Source organism: Bactrocera tryoni, chromosome 5, assembly GCF_016617805.1.
Source record: "Bactrocera tryoni isolate S06 chromosome 5, CSIRO_BtryS06_freeze2, whole genome shotgun sequence".
Lineage (NCBI taxonomy): Eukaryota > Metazoa > Arthropoda > Insecta > Diptera > Tephritidae > Bactrocera > Bactrocera tryoni.
Genome location: NC_052503.1, coordinates 35,367,965 through 35,394,304, shown reverse-complemented (window position 1 = coordinate 35,394,304; position 26,340 = coordinate 35,367,965). Strand labels below are relative to the sequence as shown.

Genomic DNA, 26,340 nt, shown 5'->3' with positions numbered 1-26,340 from the left:
CAGTTTAGTTTGGACAACTTGCATAAAGAGACAGCATATCTTTTTTCGCAGTTTTATTTCGATATCTTCATTGGAGCACCCTTTTATATATAGTAAACGAAATAATCAGATGAGGTATAAATGACGATATGCGGCAAACTGGGCGTGATTATATACGATTTCGTAATGTATGTTAGGCATTAAGAATAAGCTGTTCTGAAAGCTAGAAGTTGGTTTGGAACTTTGTTGTTATGATTTCCCCAAGAAGGTTGTGTCATCATTATGTTGCATGGCCTGCAAAACCATAATAAAGGGGTACCATCATCGCTTATGAATGTATATTGAAGAATTGAACAAGGCCACATACAATTGTGCAACCTGAACCATAGATGCTTTGTTTCATATAACAAGTAGTCTGGAAAGTCATCGAATCATCTCGTTGTCTTGACCCATATTTCTCTACGTATAACACCATTAATCATAATCAATTCCGGTATCTCCCACTGGGTTCTGCTATAAAATTCGTGTTAATGTTATATGAATTTTTAACCTCCAAATCCGTTGTGCAGGCAGCCGAAGCAGGGGAATTTCTCGATATATGATTATCTCAAATATATACTAGTAGTATACTACCTTGATCTCTGTGAACGAAACCGTTGGATGACTTTGAGCTCCTCTGCTGTCGTGCCTACGGCATGAGCCTAATAACTCATGTGGTTATGCATTTAAGCATAGATTGTTAGTATGAATGCTTATTGAATAGCGCCAAGATACCCGCTAAGTCGCTAGAGGGATCATAGGCACTCAGAATTTATGAAGGGTTTAGTCCAAACCAAGACCTTTCTGAGACTCTCCAACACTAGCTGATGAACGCTGTACGGGACTGTTTATTGGTTAGTCACAGCTAACCATTGTATCTAAAGAACTTTATTATCATCCGCAACCTGTGACCCGTACGGTAGCCTGCGAAACACATTACTTCGATCAATTAATATTTTGATATTTATTTTCTTCTGAATGCAATATTTGTAAGAGGCGAGGATGGTTTTTCATATGAAAATCCTCGAAATCCAATGCAGAGAAACCCTTGCCAACAGGTGCTTCTTCGGACTGGAGTAGGCAATTGAGGAGTAAAGTCCTCTCTCGACGAACAAAGACCAAACTCTACAAGTCACTCATCATCTCCGTTCTGCTAAATGGAGTGCAGCAGTATGAACGATTACAACATCCCTGATGAGTCTGCCGTATGAGATTTGAGAAAGGTTCTGCGTAGATTTATGCATCTTTGCGCATTAGCGGCGGAGTACCGGAGCCGATGGAACGATGAGCTGTACGAGATATACGACGACATTGGACATAGTTCAGCGAATTGAAAGATCACGGGGCGACGCTGGCTAGGTCATGTCGTCCGTAAGGATGAAAATGGTCCAGCTCTGAAAGTGTTCTACGCAGTTTCCGCCAGGGGAACGCAGAGAAGAGTAGACTCCACTCAGTGGAGAGATCAGGTGAAGGACCTCACCGCACTTGGTATAATTGGCGTCAAAACTGCGAGAAAAGGAAAAATGACTGGCGCGCTGTGGGGTAAACTCGCTGGCTGCGTGCCCAGTGTCTGCGCCAATAAAGAGAAGTATAGTTTTTCAATAAAATATTTTTTCATTGAGTTGTAATTTCATAGAAATAAAAGGCTGCAAAATTTCTATCCGCTCGGCTGTGTGTGTACCATATACGAAGTTGTATAGGTTGAAATATGATATAGAAGAGAGTACACATCTGTTGTATATATGTATTATTGTAAAAAGGCAACAGAATCGCATAATCTTTACGTGGTGCTGCATTTCGTATCCTGATGCTTTCCGTCTGCTATCCACAGAAATATATGCCTATGTTGATTGAATGGAAGCCTCAATATATATTTATATATGTATATATATATATATATATATATATATATATATGTATATATATGTATATATGGTACATACAGATATACAGATGTAAATATTTTTATATGTTGAAAGTAAAAGCTGACAGTAAGAGAGAACTCGAACAACCCACATTATAGACGCTTCGCGATTCGTCTGCAATCCACTATAAGCCGAAGGCGGCGTGCTACACACAAGATACCAAACAGCTTCCCATCACAAGAAGGCCGTGCCCGGAGCCTCATGCACTCCAACCGATACGAAACCTCCACAGGCGTGGAGAGATGTCGAGAGACAGGCCAGCGAGATGTGAACAATTTATACGTACTGTATACTCTTCGAAGGAGTACAGCGGTTACATCGCAACAACAATAAAACTATTACCGCACAGAAATGAAATGCGGGAAGAAACACCGACAAAACTGGATGTTAATGCGATCAGTTGAAAGCATACACGAAAATACGACTTGCGTGGCAATAACGTAAGGTCAACAATAAGCGGTCTCGTAATGGCCATGTGTGTGTTCTGTTGCATAGATGTGTTCTGCTATATTACAGATAGTGTCAGTTGGAGGACGACGTTGAAGCTTTTGGTTCACTGTCGAGTTTTGCAAAATAAATATACCAAAGTTCCTTAGTAAACGGTGAAAATAAGCTGAAAAAAATGAGTTCCGTGGTGAGTCCACCCGAAAGTGGTTATATTATGTGTCGTGTATTTGAATATTTGGTAACCATATCGAAGAATTTTCGTTCTGGAATTTGGACCGAAATCACGACACCTGAGCAAAGTGCAGGTAAGTTGTTTTCTCTCTTGATCATTGCCCCGAACATTGTGCTAAGCGTTTTATTTCATATGTTTATGAAGTACTCAGAAGCCTTTAGCCAGCTTTGACCACCCAGAAAACAGTGTTACATCTAACTGAAATGGTAGCGGATATTTTTTGCGTTTGATAGGACTAACCGTTGATAAGAAAATTTACAGAGGACAATTGAAGAAGTGGATGAAGATAAAGTAAGTAAATTTGAGATATTTGAAAAAATAATTAATACTAAGAATAATAACTTCGACTGCACCGAAGACTGTAATACCTTTCAAAATACAAAAGATGCTGCAGAATTTGAATTTGAGCGTTCAGGTTTAGCCGTAAGCGGCTATATAATATAGGTCCGTTCTGAACAAAATCTTCGGAGAATGTATCGTCGTTTTGTATAATAAGCCGTGCTAAGTTTTGTGAAGATATCTTGTCAAATAAAAGAGTTTTCATACAAAACTTGATTTTGAACAGTCGGTTATATGGCAGCCGGGGTTATAGTGGTCCGATCACCGAAGGCCTTCGAAAGATGTACCTTATCTTAAGCAATAATTCGTGTCAAGATTTCGTGAAGATATCTCGTCAAATAAAAGCGTTTTCAATACAAAAACTTGATTTTCATCCGTCAGTTTGCATGGCAGCTATATGTTATAGTGGTCCGATCTGAAAAATTTCTTCGAAGATTGTACCGCTATCTTAAGCAATAATTCGTGTCAAGATTTCGTGAAGATATCTCGTCGAAAAAAAGTTTACCCTACGCGGACATGACTTTTATCAAGCTTAGTGCTCTAACCTCCTCAGACCTATAAAATTGGGTTTAACTTAAAGGAAATTCCCCAAGCCAGTACATACATATATTTATTTGTAATTTATGCAAATTTTAATTATAGCCGTATCTTTTGGCGCTACCCTTCTCTCTAGAATCGGTCGTTTGGGGTTGAAGAGTTCGTGCAGTTGGCTGCCAAATTTATCGTCGAAGAAGATGCTGAAGCAATGCAAGAAAGAGGTTGCGCGAAGCGCCGTATACGATAAACGGGGTAACGGTTTCATTCAACAACTTGTTTGAGATTCTTCCAAAGAGTTGGACGATCAGCGAGGCTAGGAGCTTGATATCATGATCGAGGAGATTGAATTCCGATAATAGCACGGTGAACTTTGATGATAAATTTTTAAGCGTTTATCAGCAATACGGGTGCAATATTGGCATTCCTGTAGCTTCATATATGTACGTAATTATTCTTCTTTATTAACGAAGTGAAGTGCGCTGTTAATAGATATACCAGCATATGTATGTGGCTGGTATTGTGGCACTTGGCTACCATTAGGTTTTATGATCCAAGTGCATTGCCGCCAGACATTCGATCGAAAGCTTCTGTCATAGCAACAACAACGTAGAAACGTCTATGGGTGCGCGGGCGTTATTCGATTATTTATTTTCAAATCGCGTTAATTAGCGTTGTTCGCGCAATTAAAAACGAATCGACATGTGGAAAAACAACAATTGTATGCTTTTATGTGAATAATATGAAACGGGTTTATAGTGTGAGAGATTTTAGTCAAGATATTATATAGTTGTTGCCTGGTTATTTTGCAGTAGCTTCCAAAACGTTTAATTTTTTGGTGGGCATTCGCTGGAAATTAGAGGGGCGGCGTGCATACATACATATGTATGTATGTCAGCTACATATGTATATGTATTGTGTTGAAAAGGTTTTCCTTCTATACTGTGAATTTTCGGACATATGTGGCCATATGTTTGTGTGTCTAAGCTAACGCTGTACTACCTACACATATTGATGAGCAAAGCAATGTTGGATATGGATCGCTTATATCATTTTCTCGACATAATTGTTTATATTCGTTCGAAAAAGAGTTTTAAGTTGTAAAGAACGGTTGTAACCGAACATTTTAACTTCACAATGATACCCTTCACAGAAAAATATGTCTTTCATACCAAAACTTAATTCCTATCGTGCAGTTTGTATGGCAGCTACATGCTATAGTGATCCGATATCGGCGGTTCCGCCAAATAAGAAAGTTCTTAGGAAGAAAAGGTCGAGTAAAAAGTCTCAGAACGATATCTCAAAAGCTGAGAGACTAATGCGCATATATACAGACAGACGGACCGACGAACAGACGGACTTGGCAAAATTGACTGAGCTTCGGCAAAAAATAGTAAGACATTGTTCACGATTTTAAAATTCTTAATTTATTCTTCAAAATCTATGTCGTCCCCCTCAAAGTAATTCTTCCTGGCCCCTACACATTCTAGCCAAAGTTTTTCCAATCCTCGAAAGAGTTGTTAAAGTAAATTTCCGGAATAGACTTCAATGCGCATAATGATTCACCTTTGATGTCTTCAATTGACTCAAAAAGATTTACCCGAAACAGTTTGCTGAATAGACAGAAGTCTCACGGAGCTAAATCAGGCGAATCAAGAGTTGTCGGCCCATAATTCGGGCCTATTTTTTACGAATAGCTTCGCGCAAATGGCTTAAAACACTCAAATAGTATTCCTTCTTAAAAAGTTGGGCTGGTCGGTAGGATTTCGGTGTGCACTTTACATCGATAATCGAAGAAAGCTGTCAAGATATTCTTGATTCTTGACGTGTTTTTTCGGCTTCAGCTCATCTTTGCCACGATATTCGGCCGATTGATCGTCTGTTTCTGGGTGGTAAGCATAGATCCCAAGATTCATTGCCAGTAATAATGTACTTAATGACATCTTGGTAGTCGGGAAGCATTGTTTCACAATCGTTAACGCAACGCAATTTTCGAAAATATTGACTGATTTTGGAACCAATCGAGCTTCAACTTTTCTTAGAACCAAAAAGAACTTTCAAAATGGTTTTTCACTGATCCCTCCGATATTCCAACGATGTGAGTTGGATCTCTGACTGTTAATCGTCGATTTTCAAGCATCAATCCACTTTATTTTATTGACGTGTTGATCGTCAGTTAATGTTGATGACCTCAGCCATGGACGAAACCCATCTTCCAGGTCGCCAGCGAGGACGGTCGTCCAGCAGTCGGCAGCAATAGGCAGCGCCAGAGGACCATCACCGCCTTCTGGGAGTAACTACTCCTCACCAGAAGCCAAAGGATCATCACCGCCGTATAAATCACCGTGCCAACTTCAACAAGCGTCAACGCCTGGCGCGCCAATTTCGTTCGCTTCCATCTGACTCGCCGTATAAATACACGCTGGTCTGGCTGTCCACATAAGGGGGTGTGGATACATCTTTACGAGAGTAAACACTTTTCTTTGCTAAGGGTTCGTGGGTCCCAAGGCTGACCCTGGAGCGGCTGAGCATACCACAGTTATGGACGAGACCCCACTACATTCAACGCGTACTCGAATAATCTCTTCTCTTCTTCTTCCTCTTTGAATAATTTGTACCAATCAAAAACAATTACTCGCTACAAACAATTATTACCGAAGACCTCATCTTATTCTGAACGTTTCGGCACCAGAAATTTGATTCCGCACACAAAATTTAATGAAACGCATTTGTTGAATATTTTCATTCATCGTAAAAGTCGCCGAATGCACTTTATGTAGTTCAGCAAGACAAGCATATACTATTACTTTGACAGTCTATCAACCCAGAAAAAATTTACATAAGTGGAAGAATGGCTTTTCACTCGAATTTTGAATTAAAAAGACTTACTATGATTTGCTCACAGTCTCCGAAGATTCCTTCTGGATGTTACAAACTTCCTGGCAAACTTAATATATCCAGTTTAGGGTATAAAAATGTTGGGTAGAAGTTTAAGACAGCAATTTTTATTATTCGACGAAACTGTCAAGGGGTGCAATCAATTTTGTATTAACACTGTCATAGGTCATAGAATCCGCCGTTGTATTGCCATGTTTTACTTCCATGCAATTCATATTCAAATTACCCCAAATCTTTTGGGTGTGGAAAAGTCAACCACAGAATCCGGAAATATTTATAGTAATGCAGATATTTGAAATTCTTACAGTAAGCATTGTATATGGGGCTAGGAGTGAGTATTGACACGATTCTAGTAACAGAGAAAATAATTCTATTTGAATTATAATAACAAGGCAAATATTCAGTATGAATTACAATAATAAACTTCATATATTGATCGATAGTTTTGGTAAAAGTCGAGTCGTGCATATGTGTGGACCACATATTTGTAGTCCATACCTGTGGACGAGCAAATATTGTCGATTTCAACTGTTACAGACGCATTTATCACAATTTAATTTTGGTTTAAAATTGTTCGAGCATTTTCTAAGGAGATATCATTAAATTCACCTAAAGGTGGGCGGTGACATCATGCTATCTGTCAAACTTTATACCGATTACTGCTGGAACCTTCAAGTATAGTATTAGGTTAGAGAGTTATCGTACTTATAGTAGTTTTACCGTTACGGAGCTTATATATGTTTTCCGCCTAGCTGCAATAACCAACTTCTTATAGTGTCGAGGAAATTTCTCCAATACATCTTAATTTTGACTCAATTTATCTGACAAACGGACGGATGAACGGATTTCTACTCAACTCATCATTCGCACCATTTATATACATACACACTCCGTATCTATCTCGGTTTGGTTTAGGTCTTACTAATAACCGCTAGGTGAATATAACTATTATAATGGGTTGTCAAAAAAGTTTTGCGGTATTTTTATTGAATTTTTTTTTTTAATGAAATTGAAATGAATTTTTGATGACTCATGCCCAGCTCTTGACCGATGCTACGGCTGCTACTATGCCGGTCTCTTTCGACCAATTCAGCGATTTTATCGCAATTTTCGACGACAGGCCTTCCGGAGCGTGGCGCATCTTCGACCACCTCTACACCAGAACGAAAACGTTGAAACCATCGTTGTGCGGTGGAAATGGAAACTGTATCGGGTCCATAAACTGCACAAATTTTATTGGCGGCTTGAGATGCATTTTTGCCTTTATCGTAGTAGTACTGTAAAATATGCCGTATTTTCTCTTTATTTTGCTCCATGTTTGCGACGCTAAAACTCACGAACGACTTAAAAGAAACGACAATAAATCAAACATGTGTTAGCGCGTGAAAAGGGCTTTCCAAAAAGGTATAGCATGACCCGATGCGATGAATAAAACTAGAACTACGCGTTTTCAGCGCCAACTAGCGAAAATACCGCAAGACTTTTTTGACAACCAATATGAGCACTCTGTTTCGGAAGTTTAAAAATTACTGCCAACATCGCTGAAGATAGTATAGAATTAGAATTTAAACTGATTTTTCTTATTTTATTTTTACAGAATTCATGGAAATGATGACCGGGGAATAGATCTAATCTACAGATCTACCATGCCTTCATACATACATCTGTACTTCCTTACACAAATATATGTCTTGCTTTGTTTATACTTTAAGAATATATCTTTAGCAGTAAAAAAATGGAACCCTGATTCGTGACGGGTATTTACCGTGTCTTTGCATTATAAAATTTCATTAATGAGGTATGACATACTATAGTATATGTTAAATATATACTAAGTATAACATACCAAAGATATATATTCATATATGTACCCCGCATATCGTAAATATATTCCAATAATCGTTTTTACCAACCATTATCTGCAATTTTACGCGTCCTGAAGTGCCACATGCATACCCTTAACTCTGTTACCAAAATTATTGCTCATAAAGATAAAGTATTTAGAATTAGAAAAAAAAACAAACTCGGCGAATACCCGTGTAGTTACATTGACATGTATTATTTTATAGAAATGTTAAAATAATACATAAAGAAATAAGGTCGATCGAAGTTCCGGTGTTACCGAACATCTCTTGCAACTCGCAGGAATTAAAGCCAAGGAAATGCCGTCAACCAAAGGATCGGAATCTAGGCAATTGTATGTATATATGCATATATTCTGCATAACAACAAATTAAATATAGTTGTCAGAAAAACAAAAAATTCCATATTCGTTGTATATATGGGAGTTAGGGTTGAGTATCGACCCGGTTTATCATGTACCTCATACCCGCCGCTAAATAATGATGGCTTTAAATTATTATTAATGGAATTACCCGCATACAATCATCAGTCATACCAGGCCGGCGGATGTTCGAGAGAATACCTGATATTAATTGCATACATATATGGGGACTAAGGTCCAGGATTTCGCTAATTGTGTTTTTAGGCACAAAATATAACCGGAAGTTCGAAAATCTTTATAACCGATGTTTTCGGTCCCTTTTTCAACAATTTTTTACTGCGATCCTCTGCTTACACCATATCTTAATTTAGTGTTGAAGTATTCCAGTAGGGCCTTTTATATGGCTGGTTAATGGCGATTTGTGAGGCGTGGCGGTGATCTGATTGCCTTATCTGCGATCGTATTTTTGTACTAAGAGAGTCCGCATACCAAGTTTCCAACGTGTCGGTACATTTCGGTGCAGCTTACTGGACGGACCGACAGACGCCACAGTCGCAGTTTCAACTTTTCTCGTCATCTGATCATTATGTATGTATATAAGCCTATAAGCTATAGCCAGGTTTGGTACGACATTGGGTGATGACTGTCCTCGGCGCGACGGCTTCGGGTTTTGACCTTGTACCCTTCGCTCATAGTTTCCATGGTGCCGCGGAATAGTTATATTTGGCGAGTACCTTTGGTCATAAAGATGCAGCGTGTTACCATGCAAGAGGTAGCGGGTGATACTGTTAACCCTGTCGCGGTCAAAGATAAACTCAGCGTGGTCGCTTATGGGAGCTTTAAAGCTCGTGGCAGATCCATCACTTGCCCATAATTTGGGTTTTCCAGTCATGAATATTTTTATTTAGCGCCAATTGAACCCAAAGGGGTGACTTTCTTAGCTGTACCACCACCTTGTATGGCTCTCTTATAAACACTCCGTTTAAATCACGCTGCTCACAAACACTTAGGTCAGGATCGTTCATTTTGTAGCATGGCAAACTAAATGCTTCTCGTGAGTCCGGTTCGGTGGTTTCTGACAAATGATCCAGCTTCTGGAGAAAATATTGTGTTTCAAGAGATTTATCTCGAAAGCTGAAGGATTAGTTCGTATGCTGAACAGAAGGCAGGACAGCCATGGCTTAAGTCGACTCAACTCCTCATGCTAATGTTTGTAACCTGTTTTATAGTCTCGACGTTTCCTTTGGGCATTACAGACATGGCGAACAATATGTATAAAAACGCTGCATGGGAATTAATATCAAATTTAAGAAACCAAATACCATATTTGTATATTTTTTGTTATGGACCATCATAGACTCCTTTGTTTCATTACTACATTTTGCTGCCCAAATTGTATTTATATTCGTTCTACATAATCACCAGAAGAGATTATGGCGAATGGTTTTACGGCAATGTTAGGAGGCAGGAACAGTGGGCGGTGAGCTGTTAAAGACCCAGCATGCTTACGGCAAATGCAGGTCGGTCGACACTACTGCTCGACATCGAGGGTTCTACAACAAAGATGCGACCGGATACGGTGATAACAGCCGCGAAATTCCGGGGTGGAATCGAGATCTCAAGCATCTAATATATATTTATGTTTTTCGCATAGAACGGTCGTAGCGGGTGAGTAGTGCAAATAGATTCCGAAGATTAACGAGGGACATCCGGTAGAGTATTTTCCGACTGGCGGATCGCGGTTGTTACTTACCTCCTTAAAGAATCTGAGAACGAGGTTGCGGGAACTTGGAGCACTTTCGACAACGTTGTTGTTTTGCATCTACGAAATCGTAGTCAAATCAATAATGCTTTATAGTCAATTCGTCTGAGATACATGGCAGTGCACAGCAGGTGCGCCAACAACAGAACAGGAGTAGGCAGCAGAGTCCTGAGTGAATAGGCGCGGATGAGTTTTTGGACGGTCCAAAGCTGGGAGGATGGTAGGAGGGAATGCTGAAGGAGATGTCTCTTCGTCAAGCAACTTTAGACTACCGCAGAACTGTAGTGTCTTTCAGGCGAAGTGGCTGCTACTTACTGCTCAGAGGTGGGCATTCTCGCCGGCCACAAGCAGCGATACTAGCAATGAGAGCTCGCAAAGGTTGCGCCTCAGGTTATTCCTATCCTCACATGAAAACAGCCTGTTCATTGTTTGGTGACTTGGCGGTTGAAGGAGGGAACACAGCACCATGGGGTGGGCGTTTGGATCCGTATGGCGTATGGACACCGGAATATGCGTGTGGTATGAACATGGGTCTGGGCAACCTGGCAGTCACGCGTCGGGGTTGCCGTTGTGAAGCGGTGGGGTTTGAGACATCCAGAGCTTTCTCCTTCTTTGTTCGCTTTTTGCAAGACGGAGGTTGCAACATCGCTGCAGTCATACTTTCAAGCGAACCAGACATAACCGAAACAAACATTAGCCTCTCAACCCTTTACAGCCGATCGATCGGTGCAAAGCGTTTACTTTTGATGGAAGAGGTGTTTGGTCCAATTTTGTAGCAGTTGTTCTAGCAATGGACTGGCTATAAAGCCATTCAAGTGAAAATCCCTGTTAGGATCGACCATTCAATATCTTCTACAAATTAACTAATATTTAATACCTAAATATCACATCTGTATTTGCGATCAGCCACATCACGTGCGGGATAGGATGAATATAGTGAAAGATTAAACCCACAAAATAAACAAACTGATTTGGACCTTATCCGTTAACTTTAGATATGGAAAATCAACAACTGACCGGAGAGATATTCACCATGCGCCAAATCTTGGAAAAGACCCGTGAAAGGAGAATCGACACACACCACCTCTTCGTCGATTTCAAAGCTGCTTTCGACAGCACGAAAAGGAGCTGCCTTTATGCCGCGATGTCTGAATTTGGTATCCCCGCAAAACTAATACGGCTGTGTAAACTGACGTTGAGCAACACGAAAAGCTCCGTCAGGATAGGGAAGGACGTTCGATACCAAACGAGGTTTCAGACAAGGCGACTCCCTATCGTGCGACTTCTTCAACCTGCTTCAGGAGAAAATAGTTCGAGCTGCAGAACTAAATAGAGAAGGTACCATCTTCTATAGAGTGTACAGCTGCTGGCGTAAGCCGATGATATTGATATCATCGGCCTCAAGACCCGCGCCGTTAGTTCTGCTTTCTCCAGGCTGGACAAGGAAGCACAGAAAATGGGTCTGGCAGTGAACGAGGGCAAAACGAAATATCTCCTGACATCAAACAAACAGTCGTCGCACTCGCGACTTGGCTCTCACGTCACTGTCGACAGTCATAACTTTGAAGTTGTAGATAATTTCGTCTATCTTGGAACCAGCGTAAACACCACCAACAATGTCAGCCTAGAAATCCAACGCAGGATAACTCTTGCCAACAGGTGCTACTTCGGACTGAGTAGGCAATTGAAAAGTAAAGTCCTCTCTCGACGAACAAAAGCCAAACTCTATAAGTCGCTCATAATTCCCGTCCTGCTATATGGTGCAGAGGCTTGGACGATGTCAACAACTGATGAGTCGACGTTGCGAGTTTTCGAGAGAAAAGTTCTGCGAAAGATTTATGGTCCTTTGCGCGTTGGCCACGGCGAATATCGCATTCGATGGAACGATGAGCTGTACGAGATATACGACGACATTGACATAGTTCAGCGAATTAAAAGACAGCGGCTACGCTGGCTAGGTCATGTTGTCCGGATGGACGAAAACACTCCAGCTCTGAAAGTATTCGACGCAGTACCCGCCGGGGGAAGCAGAGGAAGAGGAAGACCTCCACTCCGTTGGAAGGACCAAGTGGAGAAGGACCTGGCTTCGCTTGGAATATCCAATAGGCGCCACGTAGCGAAAAACGACTGTCGCGCTGTTGTTAACTCGGCTATAATCGCGTAAGCGGTGTCTACGCCAATTAAGAAGAAGAAAATATCACATTAATATTTTTAAAATCCAAAATGGCCTACCCACTAAATGAGAACATCACTTTTGTACATATGTATGTACATACATATGTATAGTCATATTATGAAAAGTATTTCAAGAACTGGAAAAATCGTTGGCGTAAGTGTATTACATCTTGAAAGCGATAAAATAAATACTGAAGAATAATTAAATATTTTGGGTTTTATTTGCAATTTCTGGTATTTTTTGTCAATAACTATTCTTAGCTAAAATAACCCTAAATAAACAGATAACTCGATAAAGTTAAATTATATTTAAGGATTTTCCAATATTTTGAGACATAGTACAAATATCAAATCTATATTTATGCACAAATATATGATCATATCAATAACAATATTGGCTACACTGCGTGCCAAATCCCCCCGGTGTTCGTTTGTTTTATTGATAACGATAATAAACTAATATTATTTAGCATACCATAAGTAGTATGTCTCCATAGACTCGATGCTTTGCTCACGATGGCAATCGTAGTTCTTCTATGGCGACGCGGGCAAACTATTGCCATTATACAATTAAATCATCGAAGTCTTATCACGCGCCAAGCTTTGGCTCATTTGGAGTGTGAGCCGCTTCACAACACGCGCCGGAAAATATTTTGGTGTATGGCCGACAGAATTCGATATGTGCGTGTGTGTGTGTGTGTGTGTTAAAATACAGTAGTCACTTACATACATATCGACATGCTCATGCTCTTATGTATGTATGTTATTATGTATGTATGGCGATATAGCGGATTCTAATGAGTCGTTGTGTGCGCGCCGCTTCACGCCACCGCCGCCATCACTGCCGCCCGCACGCCGCTGCAATCAACACCACCACCACCTGTTGAGTGGTGAAGCTCTTAGACGTTTTATCGGCTAACATGCTCTTTCAACTTGGCTAGCACACACACAGCACGCTCGTTACGGTAATTTTGTTTTGCTGTAGAATTGTATTCGCAATCGTGGCCAGAAGCTTTGCGGCCGCTCATTTCAAGTCGCTGCAGTCAGTTGTTTAACACATTTAGTGCCCGGTTGACATTCCGCGAGCATAGCTGTCGTGAGCTTATCAGAAAGGCAGGCAGGCAAGCAGGCGCTTTTTATACTCGGTCGGGAATTTTTGCGGTTCAATATACCTGTATTATTAGCGGCCACAATATAACGATTATAAATCAATTTATTTTCGCCTTTCAAATGATTTTTATTTGCTGCGGCTAAAAAGTGTTTATTATTGAGCTTTAAATACATACACACACATGTGTTTGTATGTATGTACTCACAAACAGTACTAACGTTAACAAAACCAAAAGAAAATAGCATTAAAATAACCGTAAACAAAACAAAACGTACAACAGTGAAAACCTCAGCAATCACCATGCCACAAAGGTACGCCCAAACAACACACATGTGTACAGTGTTTAAGTCAGGTATTAAGATATTATTAGTGATATGGTATGTCCCCGGTGAGTCACAGTGTGATTTCAGAAAAAAGGTCTTTCCCAAGAAAAAATAATAAAAAACCACCAAGCGAATCTCGTCTTACTTTGTATTGACGCAGAAAATGACATCGACAAACATTCGCAAATATACATAAATTTATAAATATAAAGTATATAAATATATTATATACATCCTTACGTATATAAGTATGTACATATACAAAGTTGCGCCATAACCATGCGTACCATATACATACATAAATATATACATCTGTACTTACTGTAGGCAATAGGCTGATATGTTGAAAAGACTTGCTTTTATACCCTGAACAGAGTATATTAAGTGGCCACGAAGTTTGTAATACCCAGAAGAAAAAATCGGAAACTTTATAAAATTATACATACGTAACGGGGTTTTTTCAAAATTCAATTTCAAAAATGAAATTTCTTCATTCCCGTGAAGGTACATTCGATGCCATTATGGACTGGAACTCGATTTCTTTTGCATGACCACCAATTTTCGCGCTTGAAGTTCAGGACGCTGAACCCATTTTCGAAGCTACATAAACCCGCCGATACTGCCGATCACGTGCGATATTTGTACGAAGTTCATCAATCGTCGCTGGCTTCTTGGCATAAACCATAGGTTTGACGAAGCCCCACAGGAAGTAGTCTTACGGCGTCAAATCGTACGATCGAGGCGGTCAATTGACCGGGCCATTTCGTGAGATAACACGTTCAGCAAACTTAGTTTTCAATAAATCGATTGTGACATTTACTGTGTGGCTTGTGGCGTCGTCCTGTTGGAACCACATATTGTCAAAGTCCACATCATTCAATTTGGACCAAAATTATTTGGTTATCATTGAGCGGTAGCAATACCCATTCACAGTAAAGTGCCGGTCTTGCTCATCACGGAAGAACTACGGTCCAATGACGCCGCCAAGCCCATAAACGGCACCAAACCGCAATTTTTTCAGAATGCAATGGTGACTTATGGAGTACATGTGGATTGCTGACTGACCAATAATGTGTATTGTTTTTTATTAACGGAGCCATTCAGTCAGAAATGAGCCTCATCGCTGAAGACGATTTTTCGATGAAAATCCAAATCATTTTCAAGTTGTTGCTCAGTCTTATTCACGAACACTGGCAGGGAAACATTTTGTCCTGGATTAAAATTTTTCCACTAGACGCTCAATTTTTGATCTGACAGGACGATTATGACGACCATAATATGGACGTAGCGCTTACAAAAATGTAGCCATAATTTCGACCAGTTGTTGGATCGTATGTATATCTTTCCATGATGAAATGGCAAAACTTACTGAAAATAAATGTCAATGGAGCGAGAATATGGTGTTGTTTTCTGCCTCTATCGGTCTAGTTTTGTAGCGTCCCTATTGAAATAACGGACTGAGTCGATTTAGACATATTCCTCCGTCGTCTGTATATATGCGAACTAGTGCCACAGTTTTTGAGATATCGGTCTGAAAATTTACAGACGTCATTTTTCCTTCAAAGAAGTAGCTCATTTGCCTCAGTTTCGGCGATTACCTCTTTAAGCAACAAACATGTTTTCCCAATGAACATTATTTTGAGATTTCTGTACAGGAAATAGTCGCTGAGAGACAGCTGTGGAGAATACGGTGGATGTGGAAGCAATTCGAAGCCCAATTCATGGATTTTTGCCATCGTTTCACTGACTTGTGATACGTTTTGGTGAAAAAGTACTTTCTTTTTTTCAAATGCTACCGTTTTTTGGCGGTTTTGTATTGATGGTCATTCCTTTTTCGATGTAGTCAATATAAATTATTCCATGCTCATCCCAGACGCCAAAATATTTCCAGCCGACTCTTGCGTTTTTTCACGCTTTGGAGCGAGTTCATCATTTGCAGTCTACTCGGATGACTGTCGGTTGAACTGCAGAGTGAAATGGTAGAGTCATGTTTCATGCATTGTCATATAACGATACAAAATCTCGGATTAATTTCGCTTGAACATCTCCAAACACTGCTCTGAATCATCAACACGTCGTTGTCTTTGGTCAAAAGTGAGCACACGCGGTACACATTTTGCACAGAACTTTCTCATACCTAGATAATCGTGAATGATATGATGTATACATTCAATTGATATCTTTAGAGTGCCTGCTATCTCGAACAAGCTCACTTTACGGTCATCTAAAATTATTTTGTGGACTTTTTTGATGTTTTCGTTGGTAAAAACCTCTTTCGGGCGTCCACTGCGTTCATCGTCTGCGGTGCTGATGTCACCACATCTAAACTTAAACATACCAATACTTGATGGTTGATCTTCGGGGGCAGTTTTCGGAAATTCGTCATCAAGTCAAGTTTTTGCTTCAACTGTATTTTTCGCTTCAAAAAGCAACATTTTGTTAACACGCGAGTTTTCTTTATAGCTATTTTTCACAATAGTTAAAGTTGCTGCACTCAAAATGACATAATCCACAAAATAATGATCCAACAGTTGTCAAATTTATACTGACTTTTTTTGTAGATTAGGGCTTTCCGAAAATTATATGGATTTAATTGTAGTATCGTCATCTATGTGTCATGTCGGGGACTTTTCAATTGAATTTTTATAGAGATTATCTTCACGGCATTTGGCATGGACTATTGGCCGAGACTGCGGTATTTTCGCCAAAGAAATTGTTCAGATCGGGCCACTATAGCATATAGCTGCCATACAAACTAACCAATCAAATTCCAGATTTTGTGTGGAAAATTTTGTTTATTGGTGTAGGGTATTACAGCTTCGGTGCAACCGAGTTTAAAGTTTCCTCTTCGTTATTTACATGCAATTAACCTTTGGGAAATTTCAGTTTTACTACATAGATTATTTTAGACTTCATTCATACAAACTGGGGCATAATTATTTCACGATGGCTGTAGCTATCATACATGCATACATTTGTACACCTGTCAATATGTGTGTATTTATTTATGGCTTTTTGTCACTAAACAATGTTAGCAAATATCTAATCCACGGCCGCCCTATCGCAACAACGATCATATGTTCTTTTTGTTTACTGTTGCGTGTTGCGTATTTGGTTGACTTTAAGTAGATGGTTTTTCTTAGCAAAAGTGTTGACAGTTCGGACAGAAAAGATTCCCTGATAGAAATGTTTGTGCTACGCAAACAGTAAGCCACGCTACCGGATGGTTGGCTGTGCAAATGTATAAATGTATATGTATGTATGTATAAGTATGTATGTACATATGTACATATGTAGGTATGTATGCATATATATATGTATGTTGGCATAATAATCGCATTTATAATTTTTGGTGTATAATAAATTATCCAAATTTAAACACAATCGATTACGGCAGCTCAATTTATTTATTTACAATTTTGCTTGGTATGACAAATGGTTATATACATACATATGTACATACATACATACATATATATGTATGAATACTAACATATTGGCTGCCTATGTACAACTTGATAAATATTATGTAAAATATATCTATTATATGCAGAAGTGTGTGTACTTTCACAGCTTATCTTTTAGTGTCTGGAATTTCTGTATTTTGATGAGAAAATTTCGTTAATTAAAGTATTGAATTATCACTTGGAAGTTTGCCGGTCTGTTTGTTCAAAAACCATTTAGTGAAGGTGCGAATTATAATCTAACACAATTATATAATTCGAAATTATGGTGTCAAAAAGTTATAAATTAAGGAGGTTAATGTGTTTCATAGCCGAGTAAAATGTAGAGAGACACCATATAAAGTATAATGTAAGCGTGGCCTAAATATCTATATACGTATATGGTAACACTTCGCGCTTCTTCCGATTTCACTTTGCATTTGTGTTCCACTTCTGCCAAATGTAAGCAAATAAATTGTTTTCAATAAACAGAATTGTGATATTTTTTGTACTTGTGTTGTGTGTTGTGTTTTCAGGTCAGCTTCAGAATTTGTCACAATTTTTGTACTCGCGCAACTGCTTACATAGAGTGCAATGGTTACGGGTATTTTTTAAGACGTTAGGTTTTGAAGGAGCCTACTTTTTAGGAGCTTGACTTTTCGACAGCTGTTACATGATTCATACTCAATTTGGTTTGACATTTCATTATAAACAAACTTACTTCAAGAAAAAACACATCGCAACCTTCGGTAGAGGGTTTTTTGACGATATATCGGAAGTAGCACAGAGAAAAATTTAAGTATTAATGAATTTCATTGGAAGCACGCAGTGGTTCATAGAGGAGACAATAGAGTGAGGAGATTATAGTACCGGTGATTTCACATTGGGTCTCCTAAAGGCCTAGGTGCATCATCAGACTGCCACTCTACTTACCTACCTACTCAGGGAAAACGTGCGTTGAATGGACCAAAGACGAGATGGCCACCGATACCGCTTTTCACAAGAAAATATGGTTCAGCGATGGAGCTCACTTTTGGTCACATTTGGGGTAATAAGCCACAAACCATTATTGAAATGTCGTAGTTACATCTTCAAGAAGTCACTGTTTGGTGTGTTCCAGGGGCAGAGGAAATCATTGCTACATATTTTACCGAAAATGAAGCCGGCCATAATGTTACAGTCCATGAAGTTCGTTTCTACGACAGTCGGGTCTGAGTAATCGCAACGGACCAGTATTTTTATGCAGCAAATGACTTTCAACTCGGCACCATTACTCGTAATTACTTCAAGAATGTTTTTTGCCGCTGTAATAACAACAAGAACAGTCAATGCAGAACGCTACGTATATAGAGCCTTGTTTAATGACTTGCTCGTGCTTGGAAGATGTTGCTGTGGACGGCTTTTGGTTCCAACACGACGATGCTACATGCCATACAGCCAACGAAACAATCAATTTATGCCCACTTGCTTAGTTCGAAATCTAAATTTTATGTCGAACAAAGCTGCAGTCATGTTAACTTTATTAACTGTAACATTATTTTGAAAAATGAAATTTTGAACTTTTTATGTTCATGCAATTTGGACTAATGTCCAGTGTTTGGTTCCGCCCGAATTTCACCCTCTCTTACTTCTTTGTGTTATGACTCCCCACCGGTATATGTAAGAACTTATTTGCACGTATGTTTGTGTGCACATGTACATTTGTATGTCCAATCAGTGAGCTTACTTTAATTGAGGCTAATAAGCTTGGCTTTGGCGCAGAAATTATGTGTATTTTAAAGTTTTGTTAAGCGGTAAATGCTATTATCTTAACGCGGAAACCATAAGTCGTGCTTACACGTGCCTATTCGCAGCAAACTCACCGCTTAAGACTTGAACAAAGTGTACATAAGTATGTACTTTGGATAATATTATGGACTTGGTTTGCGCATTCGACTCACTATCTTCCGGCAATGAGAATTTTGTGCACAGTGAATATTTTAGCAATTTTCTGCATTCATCGTTTACCATTGGTCCAAAATTTGTAAAAAGTAGAAGAAGTACTGTGAATAAGAACAAAAATGTTAATTCTGCTGCACCGAAGCTTTAATGATCGTTCAGTTTTTATGGAAGTAATATGTTGTAGTGATCTGAGAACGACGTTTACATTTTATGAGAAAAGGCCGTGTTCAGATCGATACTTCAAAAACTGAGAGATGGTTCGTGTTAATACAGACAAACGGACATGTTTAAACTGACTCAGTTCGTCACGCTGATCATTTATATACCTCATCTGAGAAAATAACCCAAGAACCATTTCCGGTTACATTTCTTGTTACATAAGTTATTTATTTTGCTTCGTACCGTTGTCTCAAGAGTCCACTTTAATTCTAAACCCGTAAAAAAGGGCTGAGTTCGGATGTAACCGAATATTTTAAATCGCATTTAAATCGCAATTTTCAACGTTCAAGGGTGAGAAAATACTTTCAGATATTGGCAAAACTTTAGAAAAAAATGTGTTGTGTAAGAATTGAACGTTCGTTTTTCAATGAAGCCTCTGGATCTGGAATGATCACTTTAAATTTTGGCATTACTCAAGAAGTTTCTACGACATGCTTCCCCGCGATTTTATAAAGACAACATATTCACCGAATGACCTATTTGGAATAAAGCCTTCTATAGTAATGGAAATCATTCTATGTAGAATTGAGGATCTGTGGTAATTCGTAAACGGTATTCTACGTTCATTTAAATTTGCTAAAATGTCTTACATATTGATCGTTATATACGATAAAAAGCCCAGACTTACTGATCTAAACGGGGTTAGATCTACGAAATAACAGTCCTTGGCCGGATAAAGTGCGGGTTAATTGCGGTGCGTAGAACCGGCTGTTGTAGGGACCACCTCTTTGCATGCCCTGCCAACACTACTCATCTGACACCCTTCTCCCTTTGGTCCAACCCCGTCGAAACAGCACGTTTCCTGGGCCTACCGTTGGATAACGTCGACGACAACTTATCTAATGCTTGCCATCCTAACGGGGATTAGGTACCCGTTACAACAACAACATATAAAGGCAACTGAAAGTTTGAAATTCTTACATTATTAGTTATTTTCTTCGACATATTTTCTCCAGAAAAAAATGTTCTTTTACTTTCAGTAAGATATCTCACAGGCTGATCGATATGTTCATATTGAGGGGCTTGTTTAATTTTATGGTCAGATTTGGACAAAATTTATGGTGAGGTGGTTCTTGTGTCAATCCTTTTAGATTTTAATAGTCAATTGTGCGGCACATATTCTATTCGTGCCAATTTTGCCAGATTGTTAAAGAAGTTAGGGAATGATTCCACTAAGACTCCGCTATATTTATAACATGTTTGTTGATTAAAAATCTACAAGTAGTCAGAGTAATATATATATCTTCTTTTCCGGAGTCTAATTGTAGAGTGGTTCCAGCTTTGGCTAGTTCATCTGCTTCACAGTTACTAGGATATCAATATGTTCTGGGCCTTTCAGGTTTGATATATTTGTTAGTTCCTGATTTATATACTGTGAAGTTCCTGAGGGACATATACGAAGTTTTGTTCGGATAGCTGAAGTTTTACTCAAGTTAGCCGAGGGACGTTCTATTTCTTATCGTGAGGAAAGCCATAATAATAATAAGAGAATCGCCAAACAACTTTCTCACATAGAATGAATACACATGACAACATCAAACCAAGTTTTAAATAATTCCTACTTTAAGAATAATTAACAGTGATAATATCTGTCTTCATATTAGAGATACATATGTATATGTATATTGCTTTTTCACATATGTATGTGCATTAACAGATTCGCATATGAAAAACTATTTAATTGATTACAATCTAATTGTTCGACGATTATCGTCGTTCGTCGTGTTTAAAATCTTTATCACGAATAGGGAAATATAATAATATTTGATTGCTATATAAAAAAAAAAAAATTAAAATTGAATGAAAATCATCTCGCTCTAATTGAAGAGCGGTTGTAAGATTTTTTGTGTCCTGCTTGCATTTCAAAAGGAACCTTGTAAAGTGGGTTGCTAAACGCGCAAATATAGTTGTTGAAGACAGTGCTTTTAATATTTTCAGTAAAATAGAATTTCTGACCCGGGAACTTTGAGAGGTTCCCATGGAATTTCTCGCTTAGCACAAACATTTCATGTTATAGAAGAGACGTTTCTTTAAATTCCATAGTTTCGGATTGTATTTTAAAGGAAACTCGCTTAAATCTTGGGCTAAAAATTCAGTATTCATTGTACATGGGTTTCCAATAAGTGTGATATGATTTCTTTTCGAAAGAGGTATGGACTAATGATTCTACCAGATCAAAAACCACACCAAACTGTCAATTTAGGTGAATGTAATGGTTGTTCACAAATAATTTCTGCAAAGGTTGCAATTGGAGAATGATTATATTGATAATAAAATTGAATAATATGTAAACGTTGTTCTTGGGTATAACTTTCCATTATTAAATTGTAATACAACGAAAAAAATTACAGATCATGACATATTAAAAATTATCGAAACGACACTTGGGAATCATATCACCCCTGTTGCAAGACCCTGTACGTCTATTAAATGTTTGGATAAAAGTAGGTATGTATATATGTAGCTAAGCGAATAAACAAAATGTTTGCCTCATAAAATTTGCCATAATTGTGATAGGTGGCTGGTCAGATCAATCTTTTATCGGACTTTAAAAAGTCAACCCAATGCCTTTAAACTTTCATATGGCAGACTCAATAAATTAACAAATGTTTTAATAAAAGAATAAAATATTAAGTAATTGGTACGGTACCTTTAAAGTCCACTTTCAATCGCTATCGCTTTTTGGTTTTATGTTCGGAACACAACCCTGGGCAAAGCATATTTCCGTACGTACATATGTATGTATGGAATGCATAAACCACGGATAAAATGACATTCGTGTGCACCGGAGCTAGATTATCCTTCACAAATAAGAAACATTTTCCATACAAAAATCTGATTTTGATCGTTCTGTTGGTAGGACAGCTAAAGTCGTCTGATTAAAAATTTATTTGTAAGATTAATACATGCCAAATTTCGTGAATATGTATATTAAAAATATTTTCATTGCCAAAAATATTAAATTTGTTACCTTGTCGCAAGTTTTCCTCACATTTTTTCATTTTATGAATTAGCAACCATATTAATAGTGCACACAAATACTAAATATAATTTTTATAACGCTTTCGTTAAAATGCTTGAATTCCGTAAATTGAATTTATAGACCTACAAATTGGAGTTTCACTCGAAATGGATTTACGAATCGAAAGCCGCAGCGCCATCTGCCGACTTTACCAGATTGCATGCTGCCAGCTGATAACGATTACAGCAACAAAGCGAAAAGCAGCTGGCTACGTCAAAAGATGGAAACCGAAAAGGAGGAAGCCCGAAATTTGGTAATTTAAATAATTTAAATAAGTCGAATGACTTTATAAATAAATACATTTTCAATATGGACACGCTATATTCATATTAATGAAACTGATTTGCTTCGATTATTTCAGCAGGTGGAGTTTGAATGGGTGCTGCGCGAGGAGGTGCATGCGATATTAAAACAATTAAGGAAGATATTGGTCGAGTGTGCTCATCGCTTTCCTGTGCCGCTGTATGCCAATGAGGGTAAAAAGACTGAAAAATACATAATGAAAGTAGCGCCAGAAAAACTTAGTGCCATTGTGACTCTTACGGGTGATAGCATTACTCATGCAGTAAATTTGCCATTATTACATATTTATGAATCATAAGTAACATGTAACCTTTTTAAGGATATAAGCTTTAAGCTTGCGCGGGCACCGCATCATCAACAGAAAACTTGTATTAACCAAGACACGCCATGGAAGTTGCAACAAGTGCAGGACGCAGCAAATCATCTACAGCAAGCAATTAACCACATTGATGATGTAGATGCTACTTACCATTTCAAGTGATTACTATTTGCTTGCTGACACAAATAATTGTTATTAAATTAGCGCGTCTTATTTTGTAGAACGTCTGACGAAGTTATGAATGTTGTAGGTAACATACTAGAGGCACTGCAACGTGCGCGCACCAGTTTGGTGATACCCAAGAAGAAGCCTATCGCCGATCTGATTAAAAGCCGCAATATGGTCAGTAAAATTTTCATAAATATGACAGAATATATAAATTTTTATATTTTAGAAAGCGCTTGCACCCAACTTATCCGAAGACTTAGCCGTCAGCTTTTATCTTCAAAGTCACAAATTAATTATGGCTGTTTATCAATTAATTACAGTACAGGGTACAATGCGCTTTGACTCATGCCAGGCGGAGACAACCGTGCAATGGTTAAACGACGTAATGCCAATGCTTTGCGCCGGCCTGAAACTCTGCCAACAACTTAAGGACAAGGTAAGTTTCATGTAAACAATTGGTGTAGTTTTTTAAAGAAAGTAAATTGAAGAAAAAACTTTAACTTCGGTTGCAACGAACCCTCACAAATAAAAATATTCAGTTTCATTTTGATCGTTCAGCTTATATGACAACCATGTGCTATAGGGATCAAATCTTAACAAATTTTTTCGGTTATTGTGCGGTTGCCTTAAGCTTAAGCTATCTTGTTAAATAAGAAAGTGATTTTGATCGTTCAGTTCGTATCTTGTAATGGTCCGTTATCGGCAGTTCCGGTAAATGAACAGCTTCGTGCGGAGAAAAGTGCATGTGCAAAACTTTAGCTCGTTATATCAAAAACTGGGGGACTAGCTGGTATATATACGGACTGAAAGAGAGACGAGCGGACGGACACTGTTCAGAGTGTATATAATGGGGAAAATTATATGTAAATATCTACGTAAACGTTCGCTAAAGTCTTCTGTAAAATTGTGCCTGTTTAGCACATTTTGTAATGTGAGACTTGCCAAACCGAGAGGTTCTGTCAATTCCTCGATATACTATTTTATTTTATTAGTGAAGAAATTATTAATCTTATTACTGTAAAATTATTTAAATAAATTAAATCTTTCAGATATCTGTGTTCTCGGTGTATAAGGATTTTACTGTTGAGTCCCGTCCACCATCGGCGCTTTCCTATTGACACTCACTAATGTCAAATTGAAAGTTTCAAATATGATAACAGACAAAATATGCAAAACATTGATAGGATTTAACGCTTAATTTCAAAATTGCAAAAATTTTGTCAATGTATATTTAATGGTTTGTTATTTTCTGTTTGCACAAAAATGTACGAAAATGTTCGAATATTTTAAAGCATTTATTTTATGCAATTACGTACAATGGAATACAAAGAAGAAACAAGAAAGCACACACAAATCACTCAAAGTGCCTAAATGATATACGTACTTAAGTATGTAAGTCACCGTTATTTAAAGTCAACAAAAAGTGGCCTATAAAAATATACAAATTTGTATTGGTCCTGGCATTGCTAGCTTAATTTAGTAATACTATTCAAATTTTATACATACATATATCCTTTTATTAAATTCTTGAATTTAGTTTAATTTATTTTAATTAGTTGATCATTTTTAGCCTAATCCTAAATTTAGTTTAGATTTATATTACCAGTAATACCGTGACAGTACTTACAATTTACTCGCTGCCTAAAGTTATGGTTTTTAAGAAAAAAAACAATTGCAAATATATGTCACATAGCAAATAATGAAGATTCTGCTTAAAGAGCAGCAAAGAAGATGTGCAATAAAGTTGCCTTTATATTCTGCCTTAATTCTGCGTGAAATATATTTCATAGAAATAATTATTATAATTATGTATTTGAGAGCCCTATGCGAATTGTAACTACTATTACAGTGAAAGTATTAAAATATACAATAAAAAACCGCTTAAGAATAGAGTCAGCATTCGTTTTTATTAACGGACGGTTGGTTTAAATTTAGCAACCAAGGGTAATGTTGTTATGTTTTATTATATAATAATTAAATTAATTAATATTCACTCTTTATTATACAGAGATTGTTGTAGCAAGTTTAATCATAATTAAAAACACGGAAAAACGTTTACTTCGGTTGCAGCGAAGCTCGAAGTACCGAATACACTTCCAAATATAAAAGATGCCATAAAAGAACTTGATTTTGATCGTTCAGTTTGTATGGCAGCCACATGCTATAGTGGTACGATCTGAACTACCTCTTCGTATATAGTACCGTTGCCTTGGACAATAATCTCTGCCAAATTTGGTGAAGATATCTCGTCAAATAAAAAAGTTTTCCAAATAAGGACGTGATTGTGATCGTTCAGTTTGTATGGCAGCTATATGTTATAGTGATCCGATATCGGTGGTTCCGAGAAATATGCAAGCTCTTGAGGAAAAAAAATGTATGCATTTCAAATGACTGGACTGACATGGCTCAATAGACTCAGCTAATCATGCTGATCATTTATGTTATATATACGTACATATGTACATACATATATATTTTATAGGGTCTGCTATGCTTCTTTCTGGTTTTTATATACTTCAGGTACCCCATTCAGTGCATTTTTTGTACATTTTTTTATCCAACAAGGATGAATATAAACTCTTCCAATTAAAATTGGAAATTTTTGTATGTATGTTTGTTGTTCAGAGTCGGCAAAATGTTTTTTATTGCATTATTAATAGCAGTACACATAGACCATTATCATCATCCAATAAGCGATCATAAACTAATAAGCGACTTTTAATGATTTTAAAGGGTTATGCAGAAATTTTTATATTTTGAAATGTCGTTTGCTTGCAATTTGGATTAGGGTAATTATTATTATTATTATTATGAGAGTACTTAGCAATTGGTCGGTGTCAATAAAGAAGAAGACTTAGCAGTTTACGGAAGCGATACCACTGTATCGAAGCATTTATTACATTGCGAGTGGTAATAAATGCTAGCTACTTAGTTCAC

At 37.9% G+C, this 26,340-nt stretch overlaps 1 protein-coding gene and 1 pseudogene across 1 annotated transcript; both read left to right on the top strand.

Moving 5' to 3' along the window:
- Nucleotides 1–2,565: 2,565 nt before the first annotated feature.
- LOC120777124 lies at nt 2,566–3,854 on the top strand (annotated as a pseudogene).
- A 9,992-nt stretch (nt 3,855–13,846) lies between these two features.
- Nucleotides 13,847–25,296, top strand: LOC120778830 (protein rogdi-like). Its single transcript, XM_040110840.1, has 7 exons — nt 13,847–13,976; nt 22,695–22,866; nt 22,975–23,178; nt 23,236–23,393; nt 23,457–23,577; nt 23,630–23,839; nt 24,453–25,296. The coding sequence occupies exons 1-7, from the start codon at nt 13,861–13,863 to the stop codon at nt 24,519–24,521; spliced, it is 1,050 nt and encodes a 349-aa protein (XP_039966774.1). The 5' UTR covers nt 13,847–13,860; the 3' UTR covers nt 24,522–25,296.
- The last annotated feature ends 1,044 nt before the right edge of the window (nt 25,297–26,340 follow it).

Coding starts and splice junctions, on each gene's coding strand:
- LOC120778830 (XM_040110840.1), top strand. CDS start 13,861: ATGTACTCACAAACAGTACTAACGTTAACAAAACCAAAAGAAAATAGC. Junction 23,179..23,235: donor GTGATAGCATTACTCATGCA/GTAAATTTGCCA, acceptor AACCTTTTTAAG/GATATAAGCTTTAAGCTTGC. Junction 23,394..23,456: donor GATGCTACTTACCATTTCAA/GTGATTACTATT, acceptor CTTATTTTGTAG/AACGTCTGACGAAGTTATGA.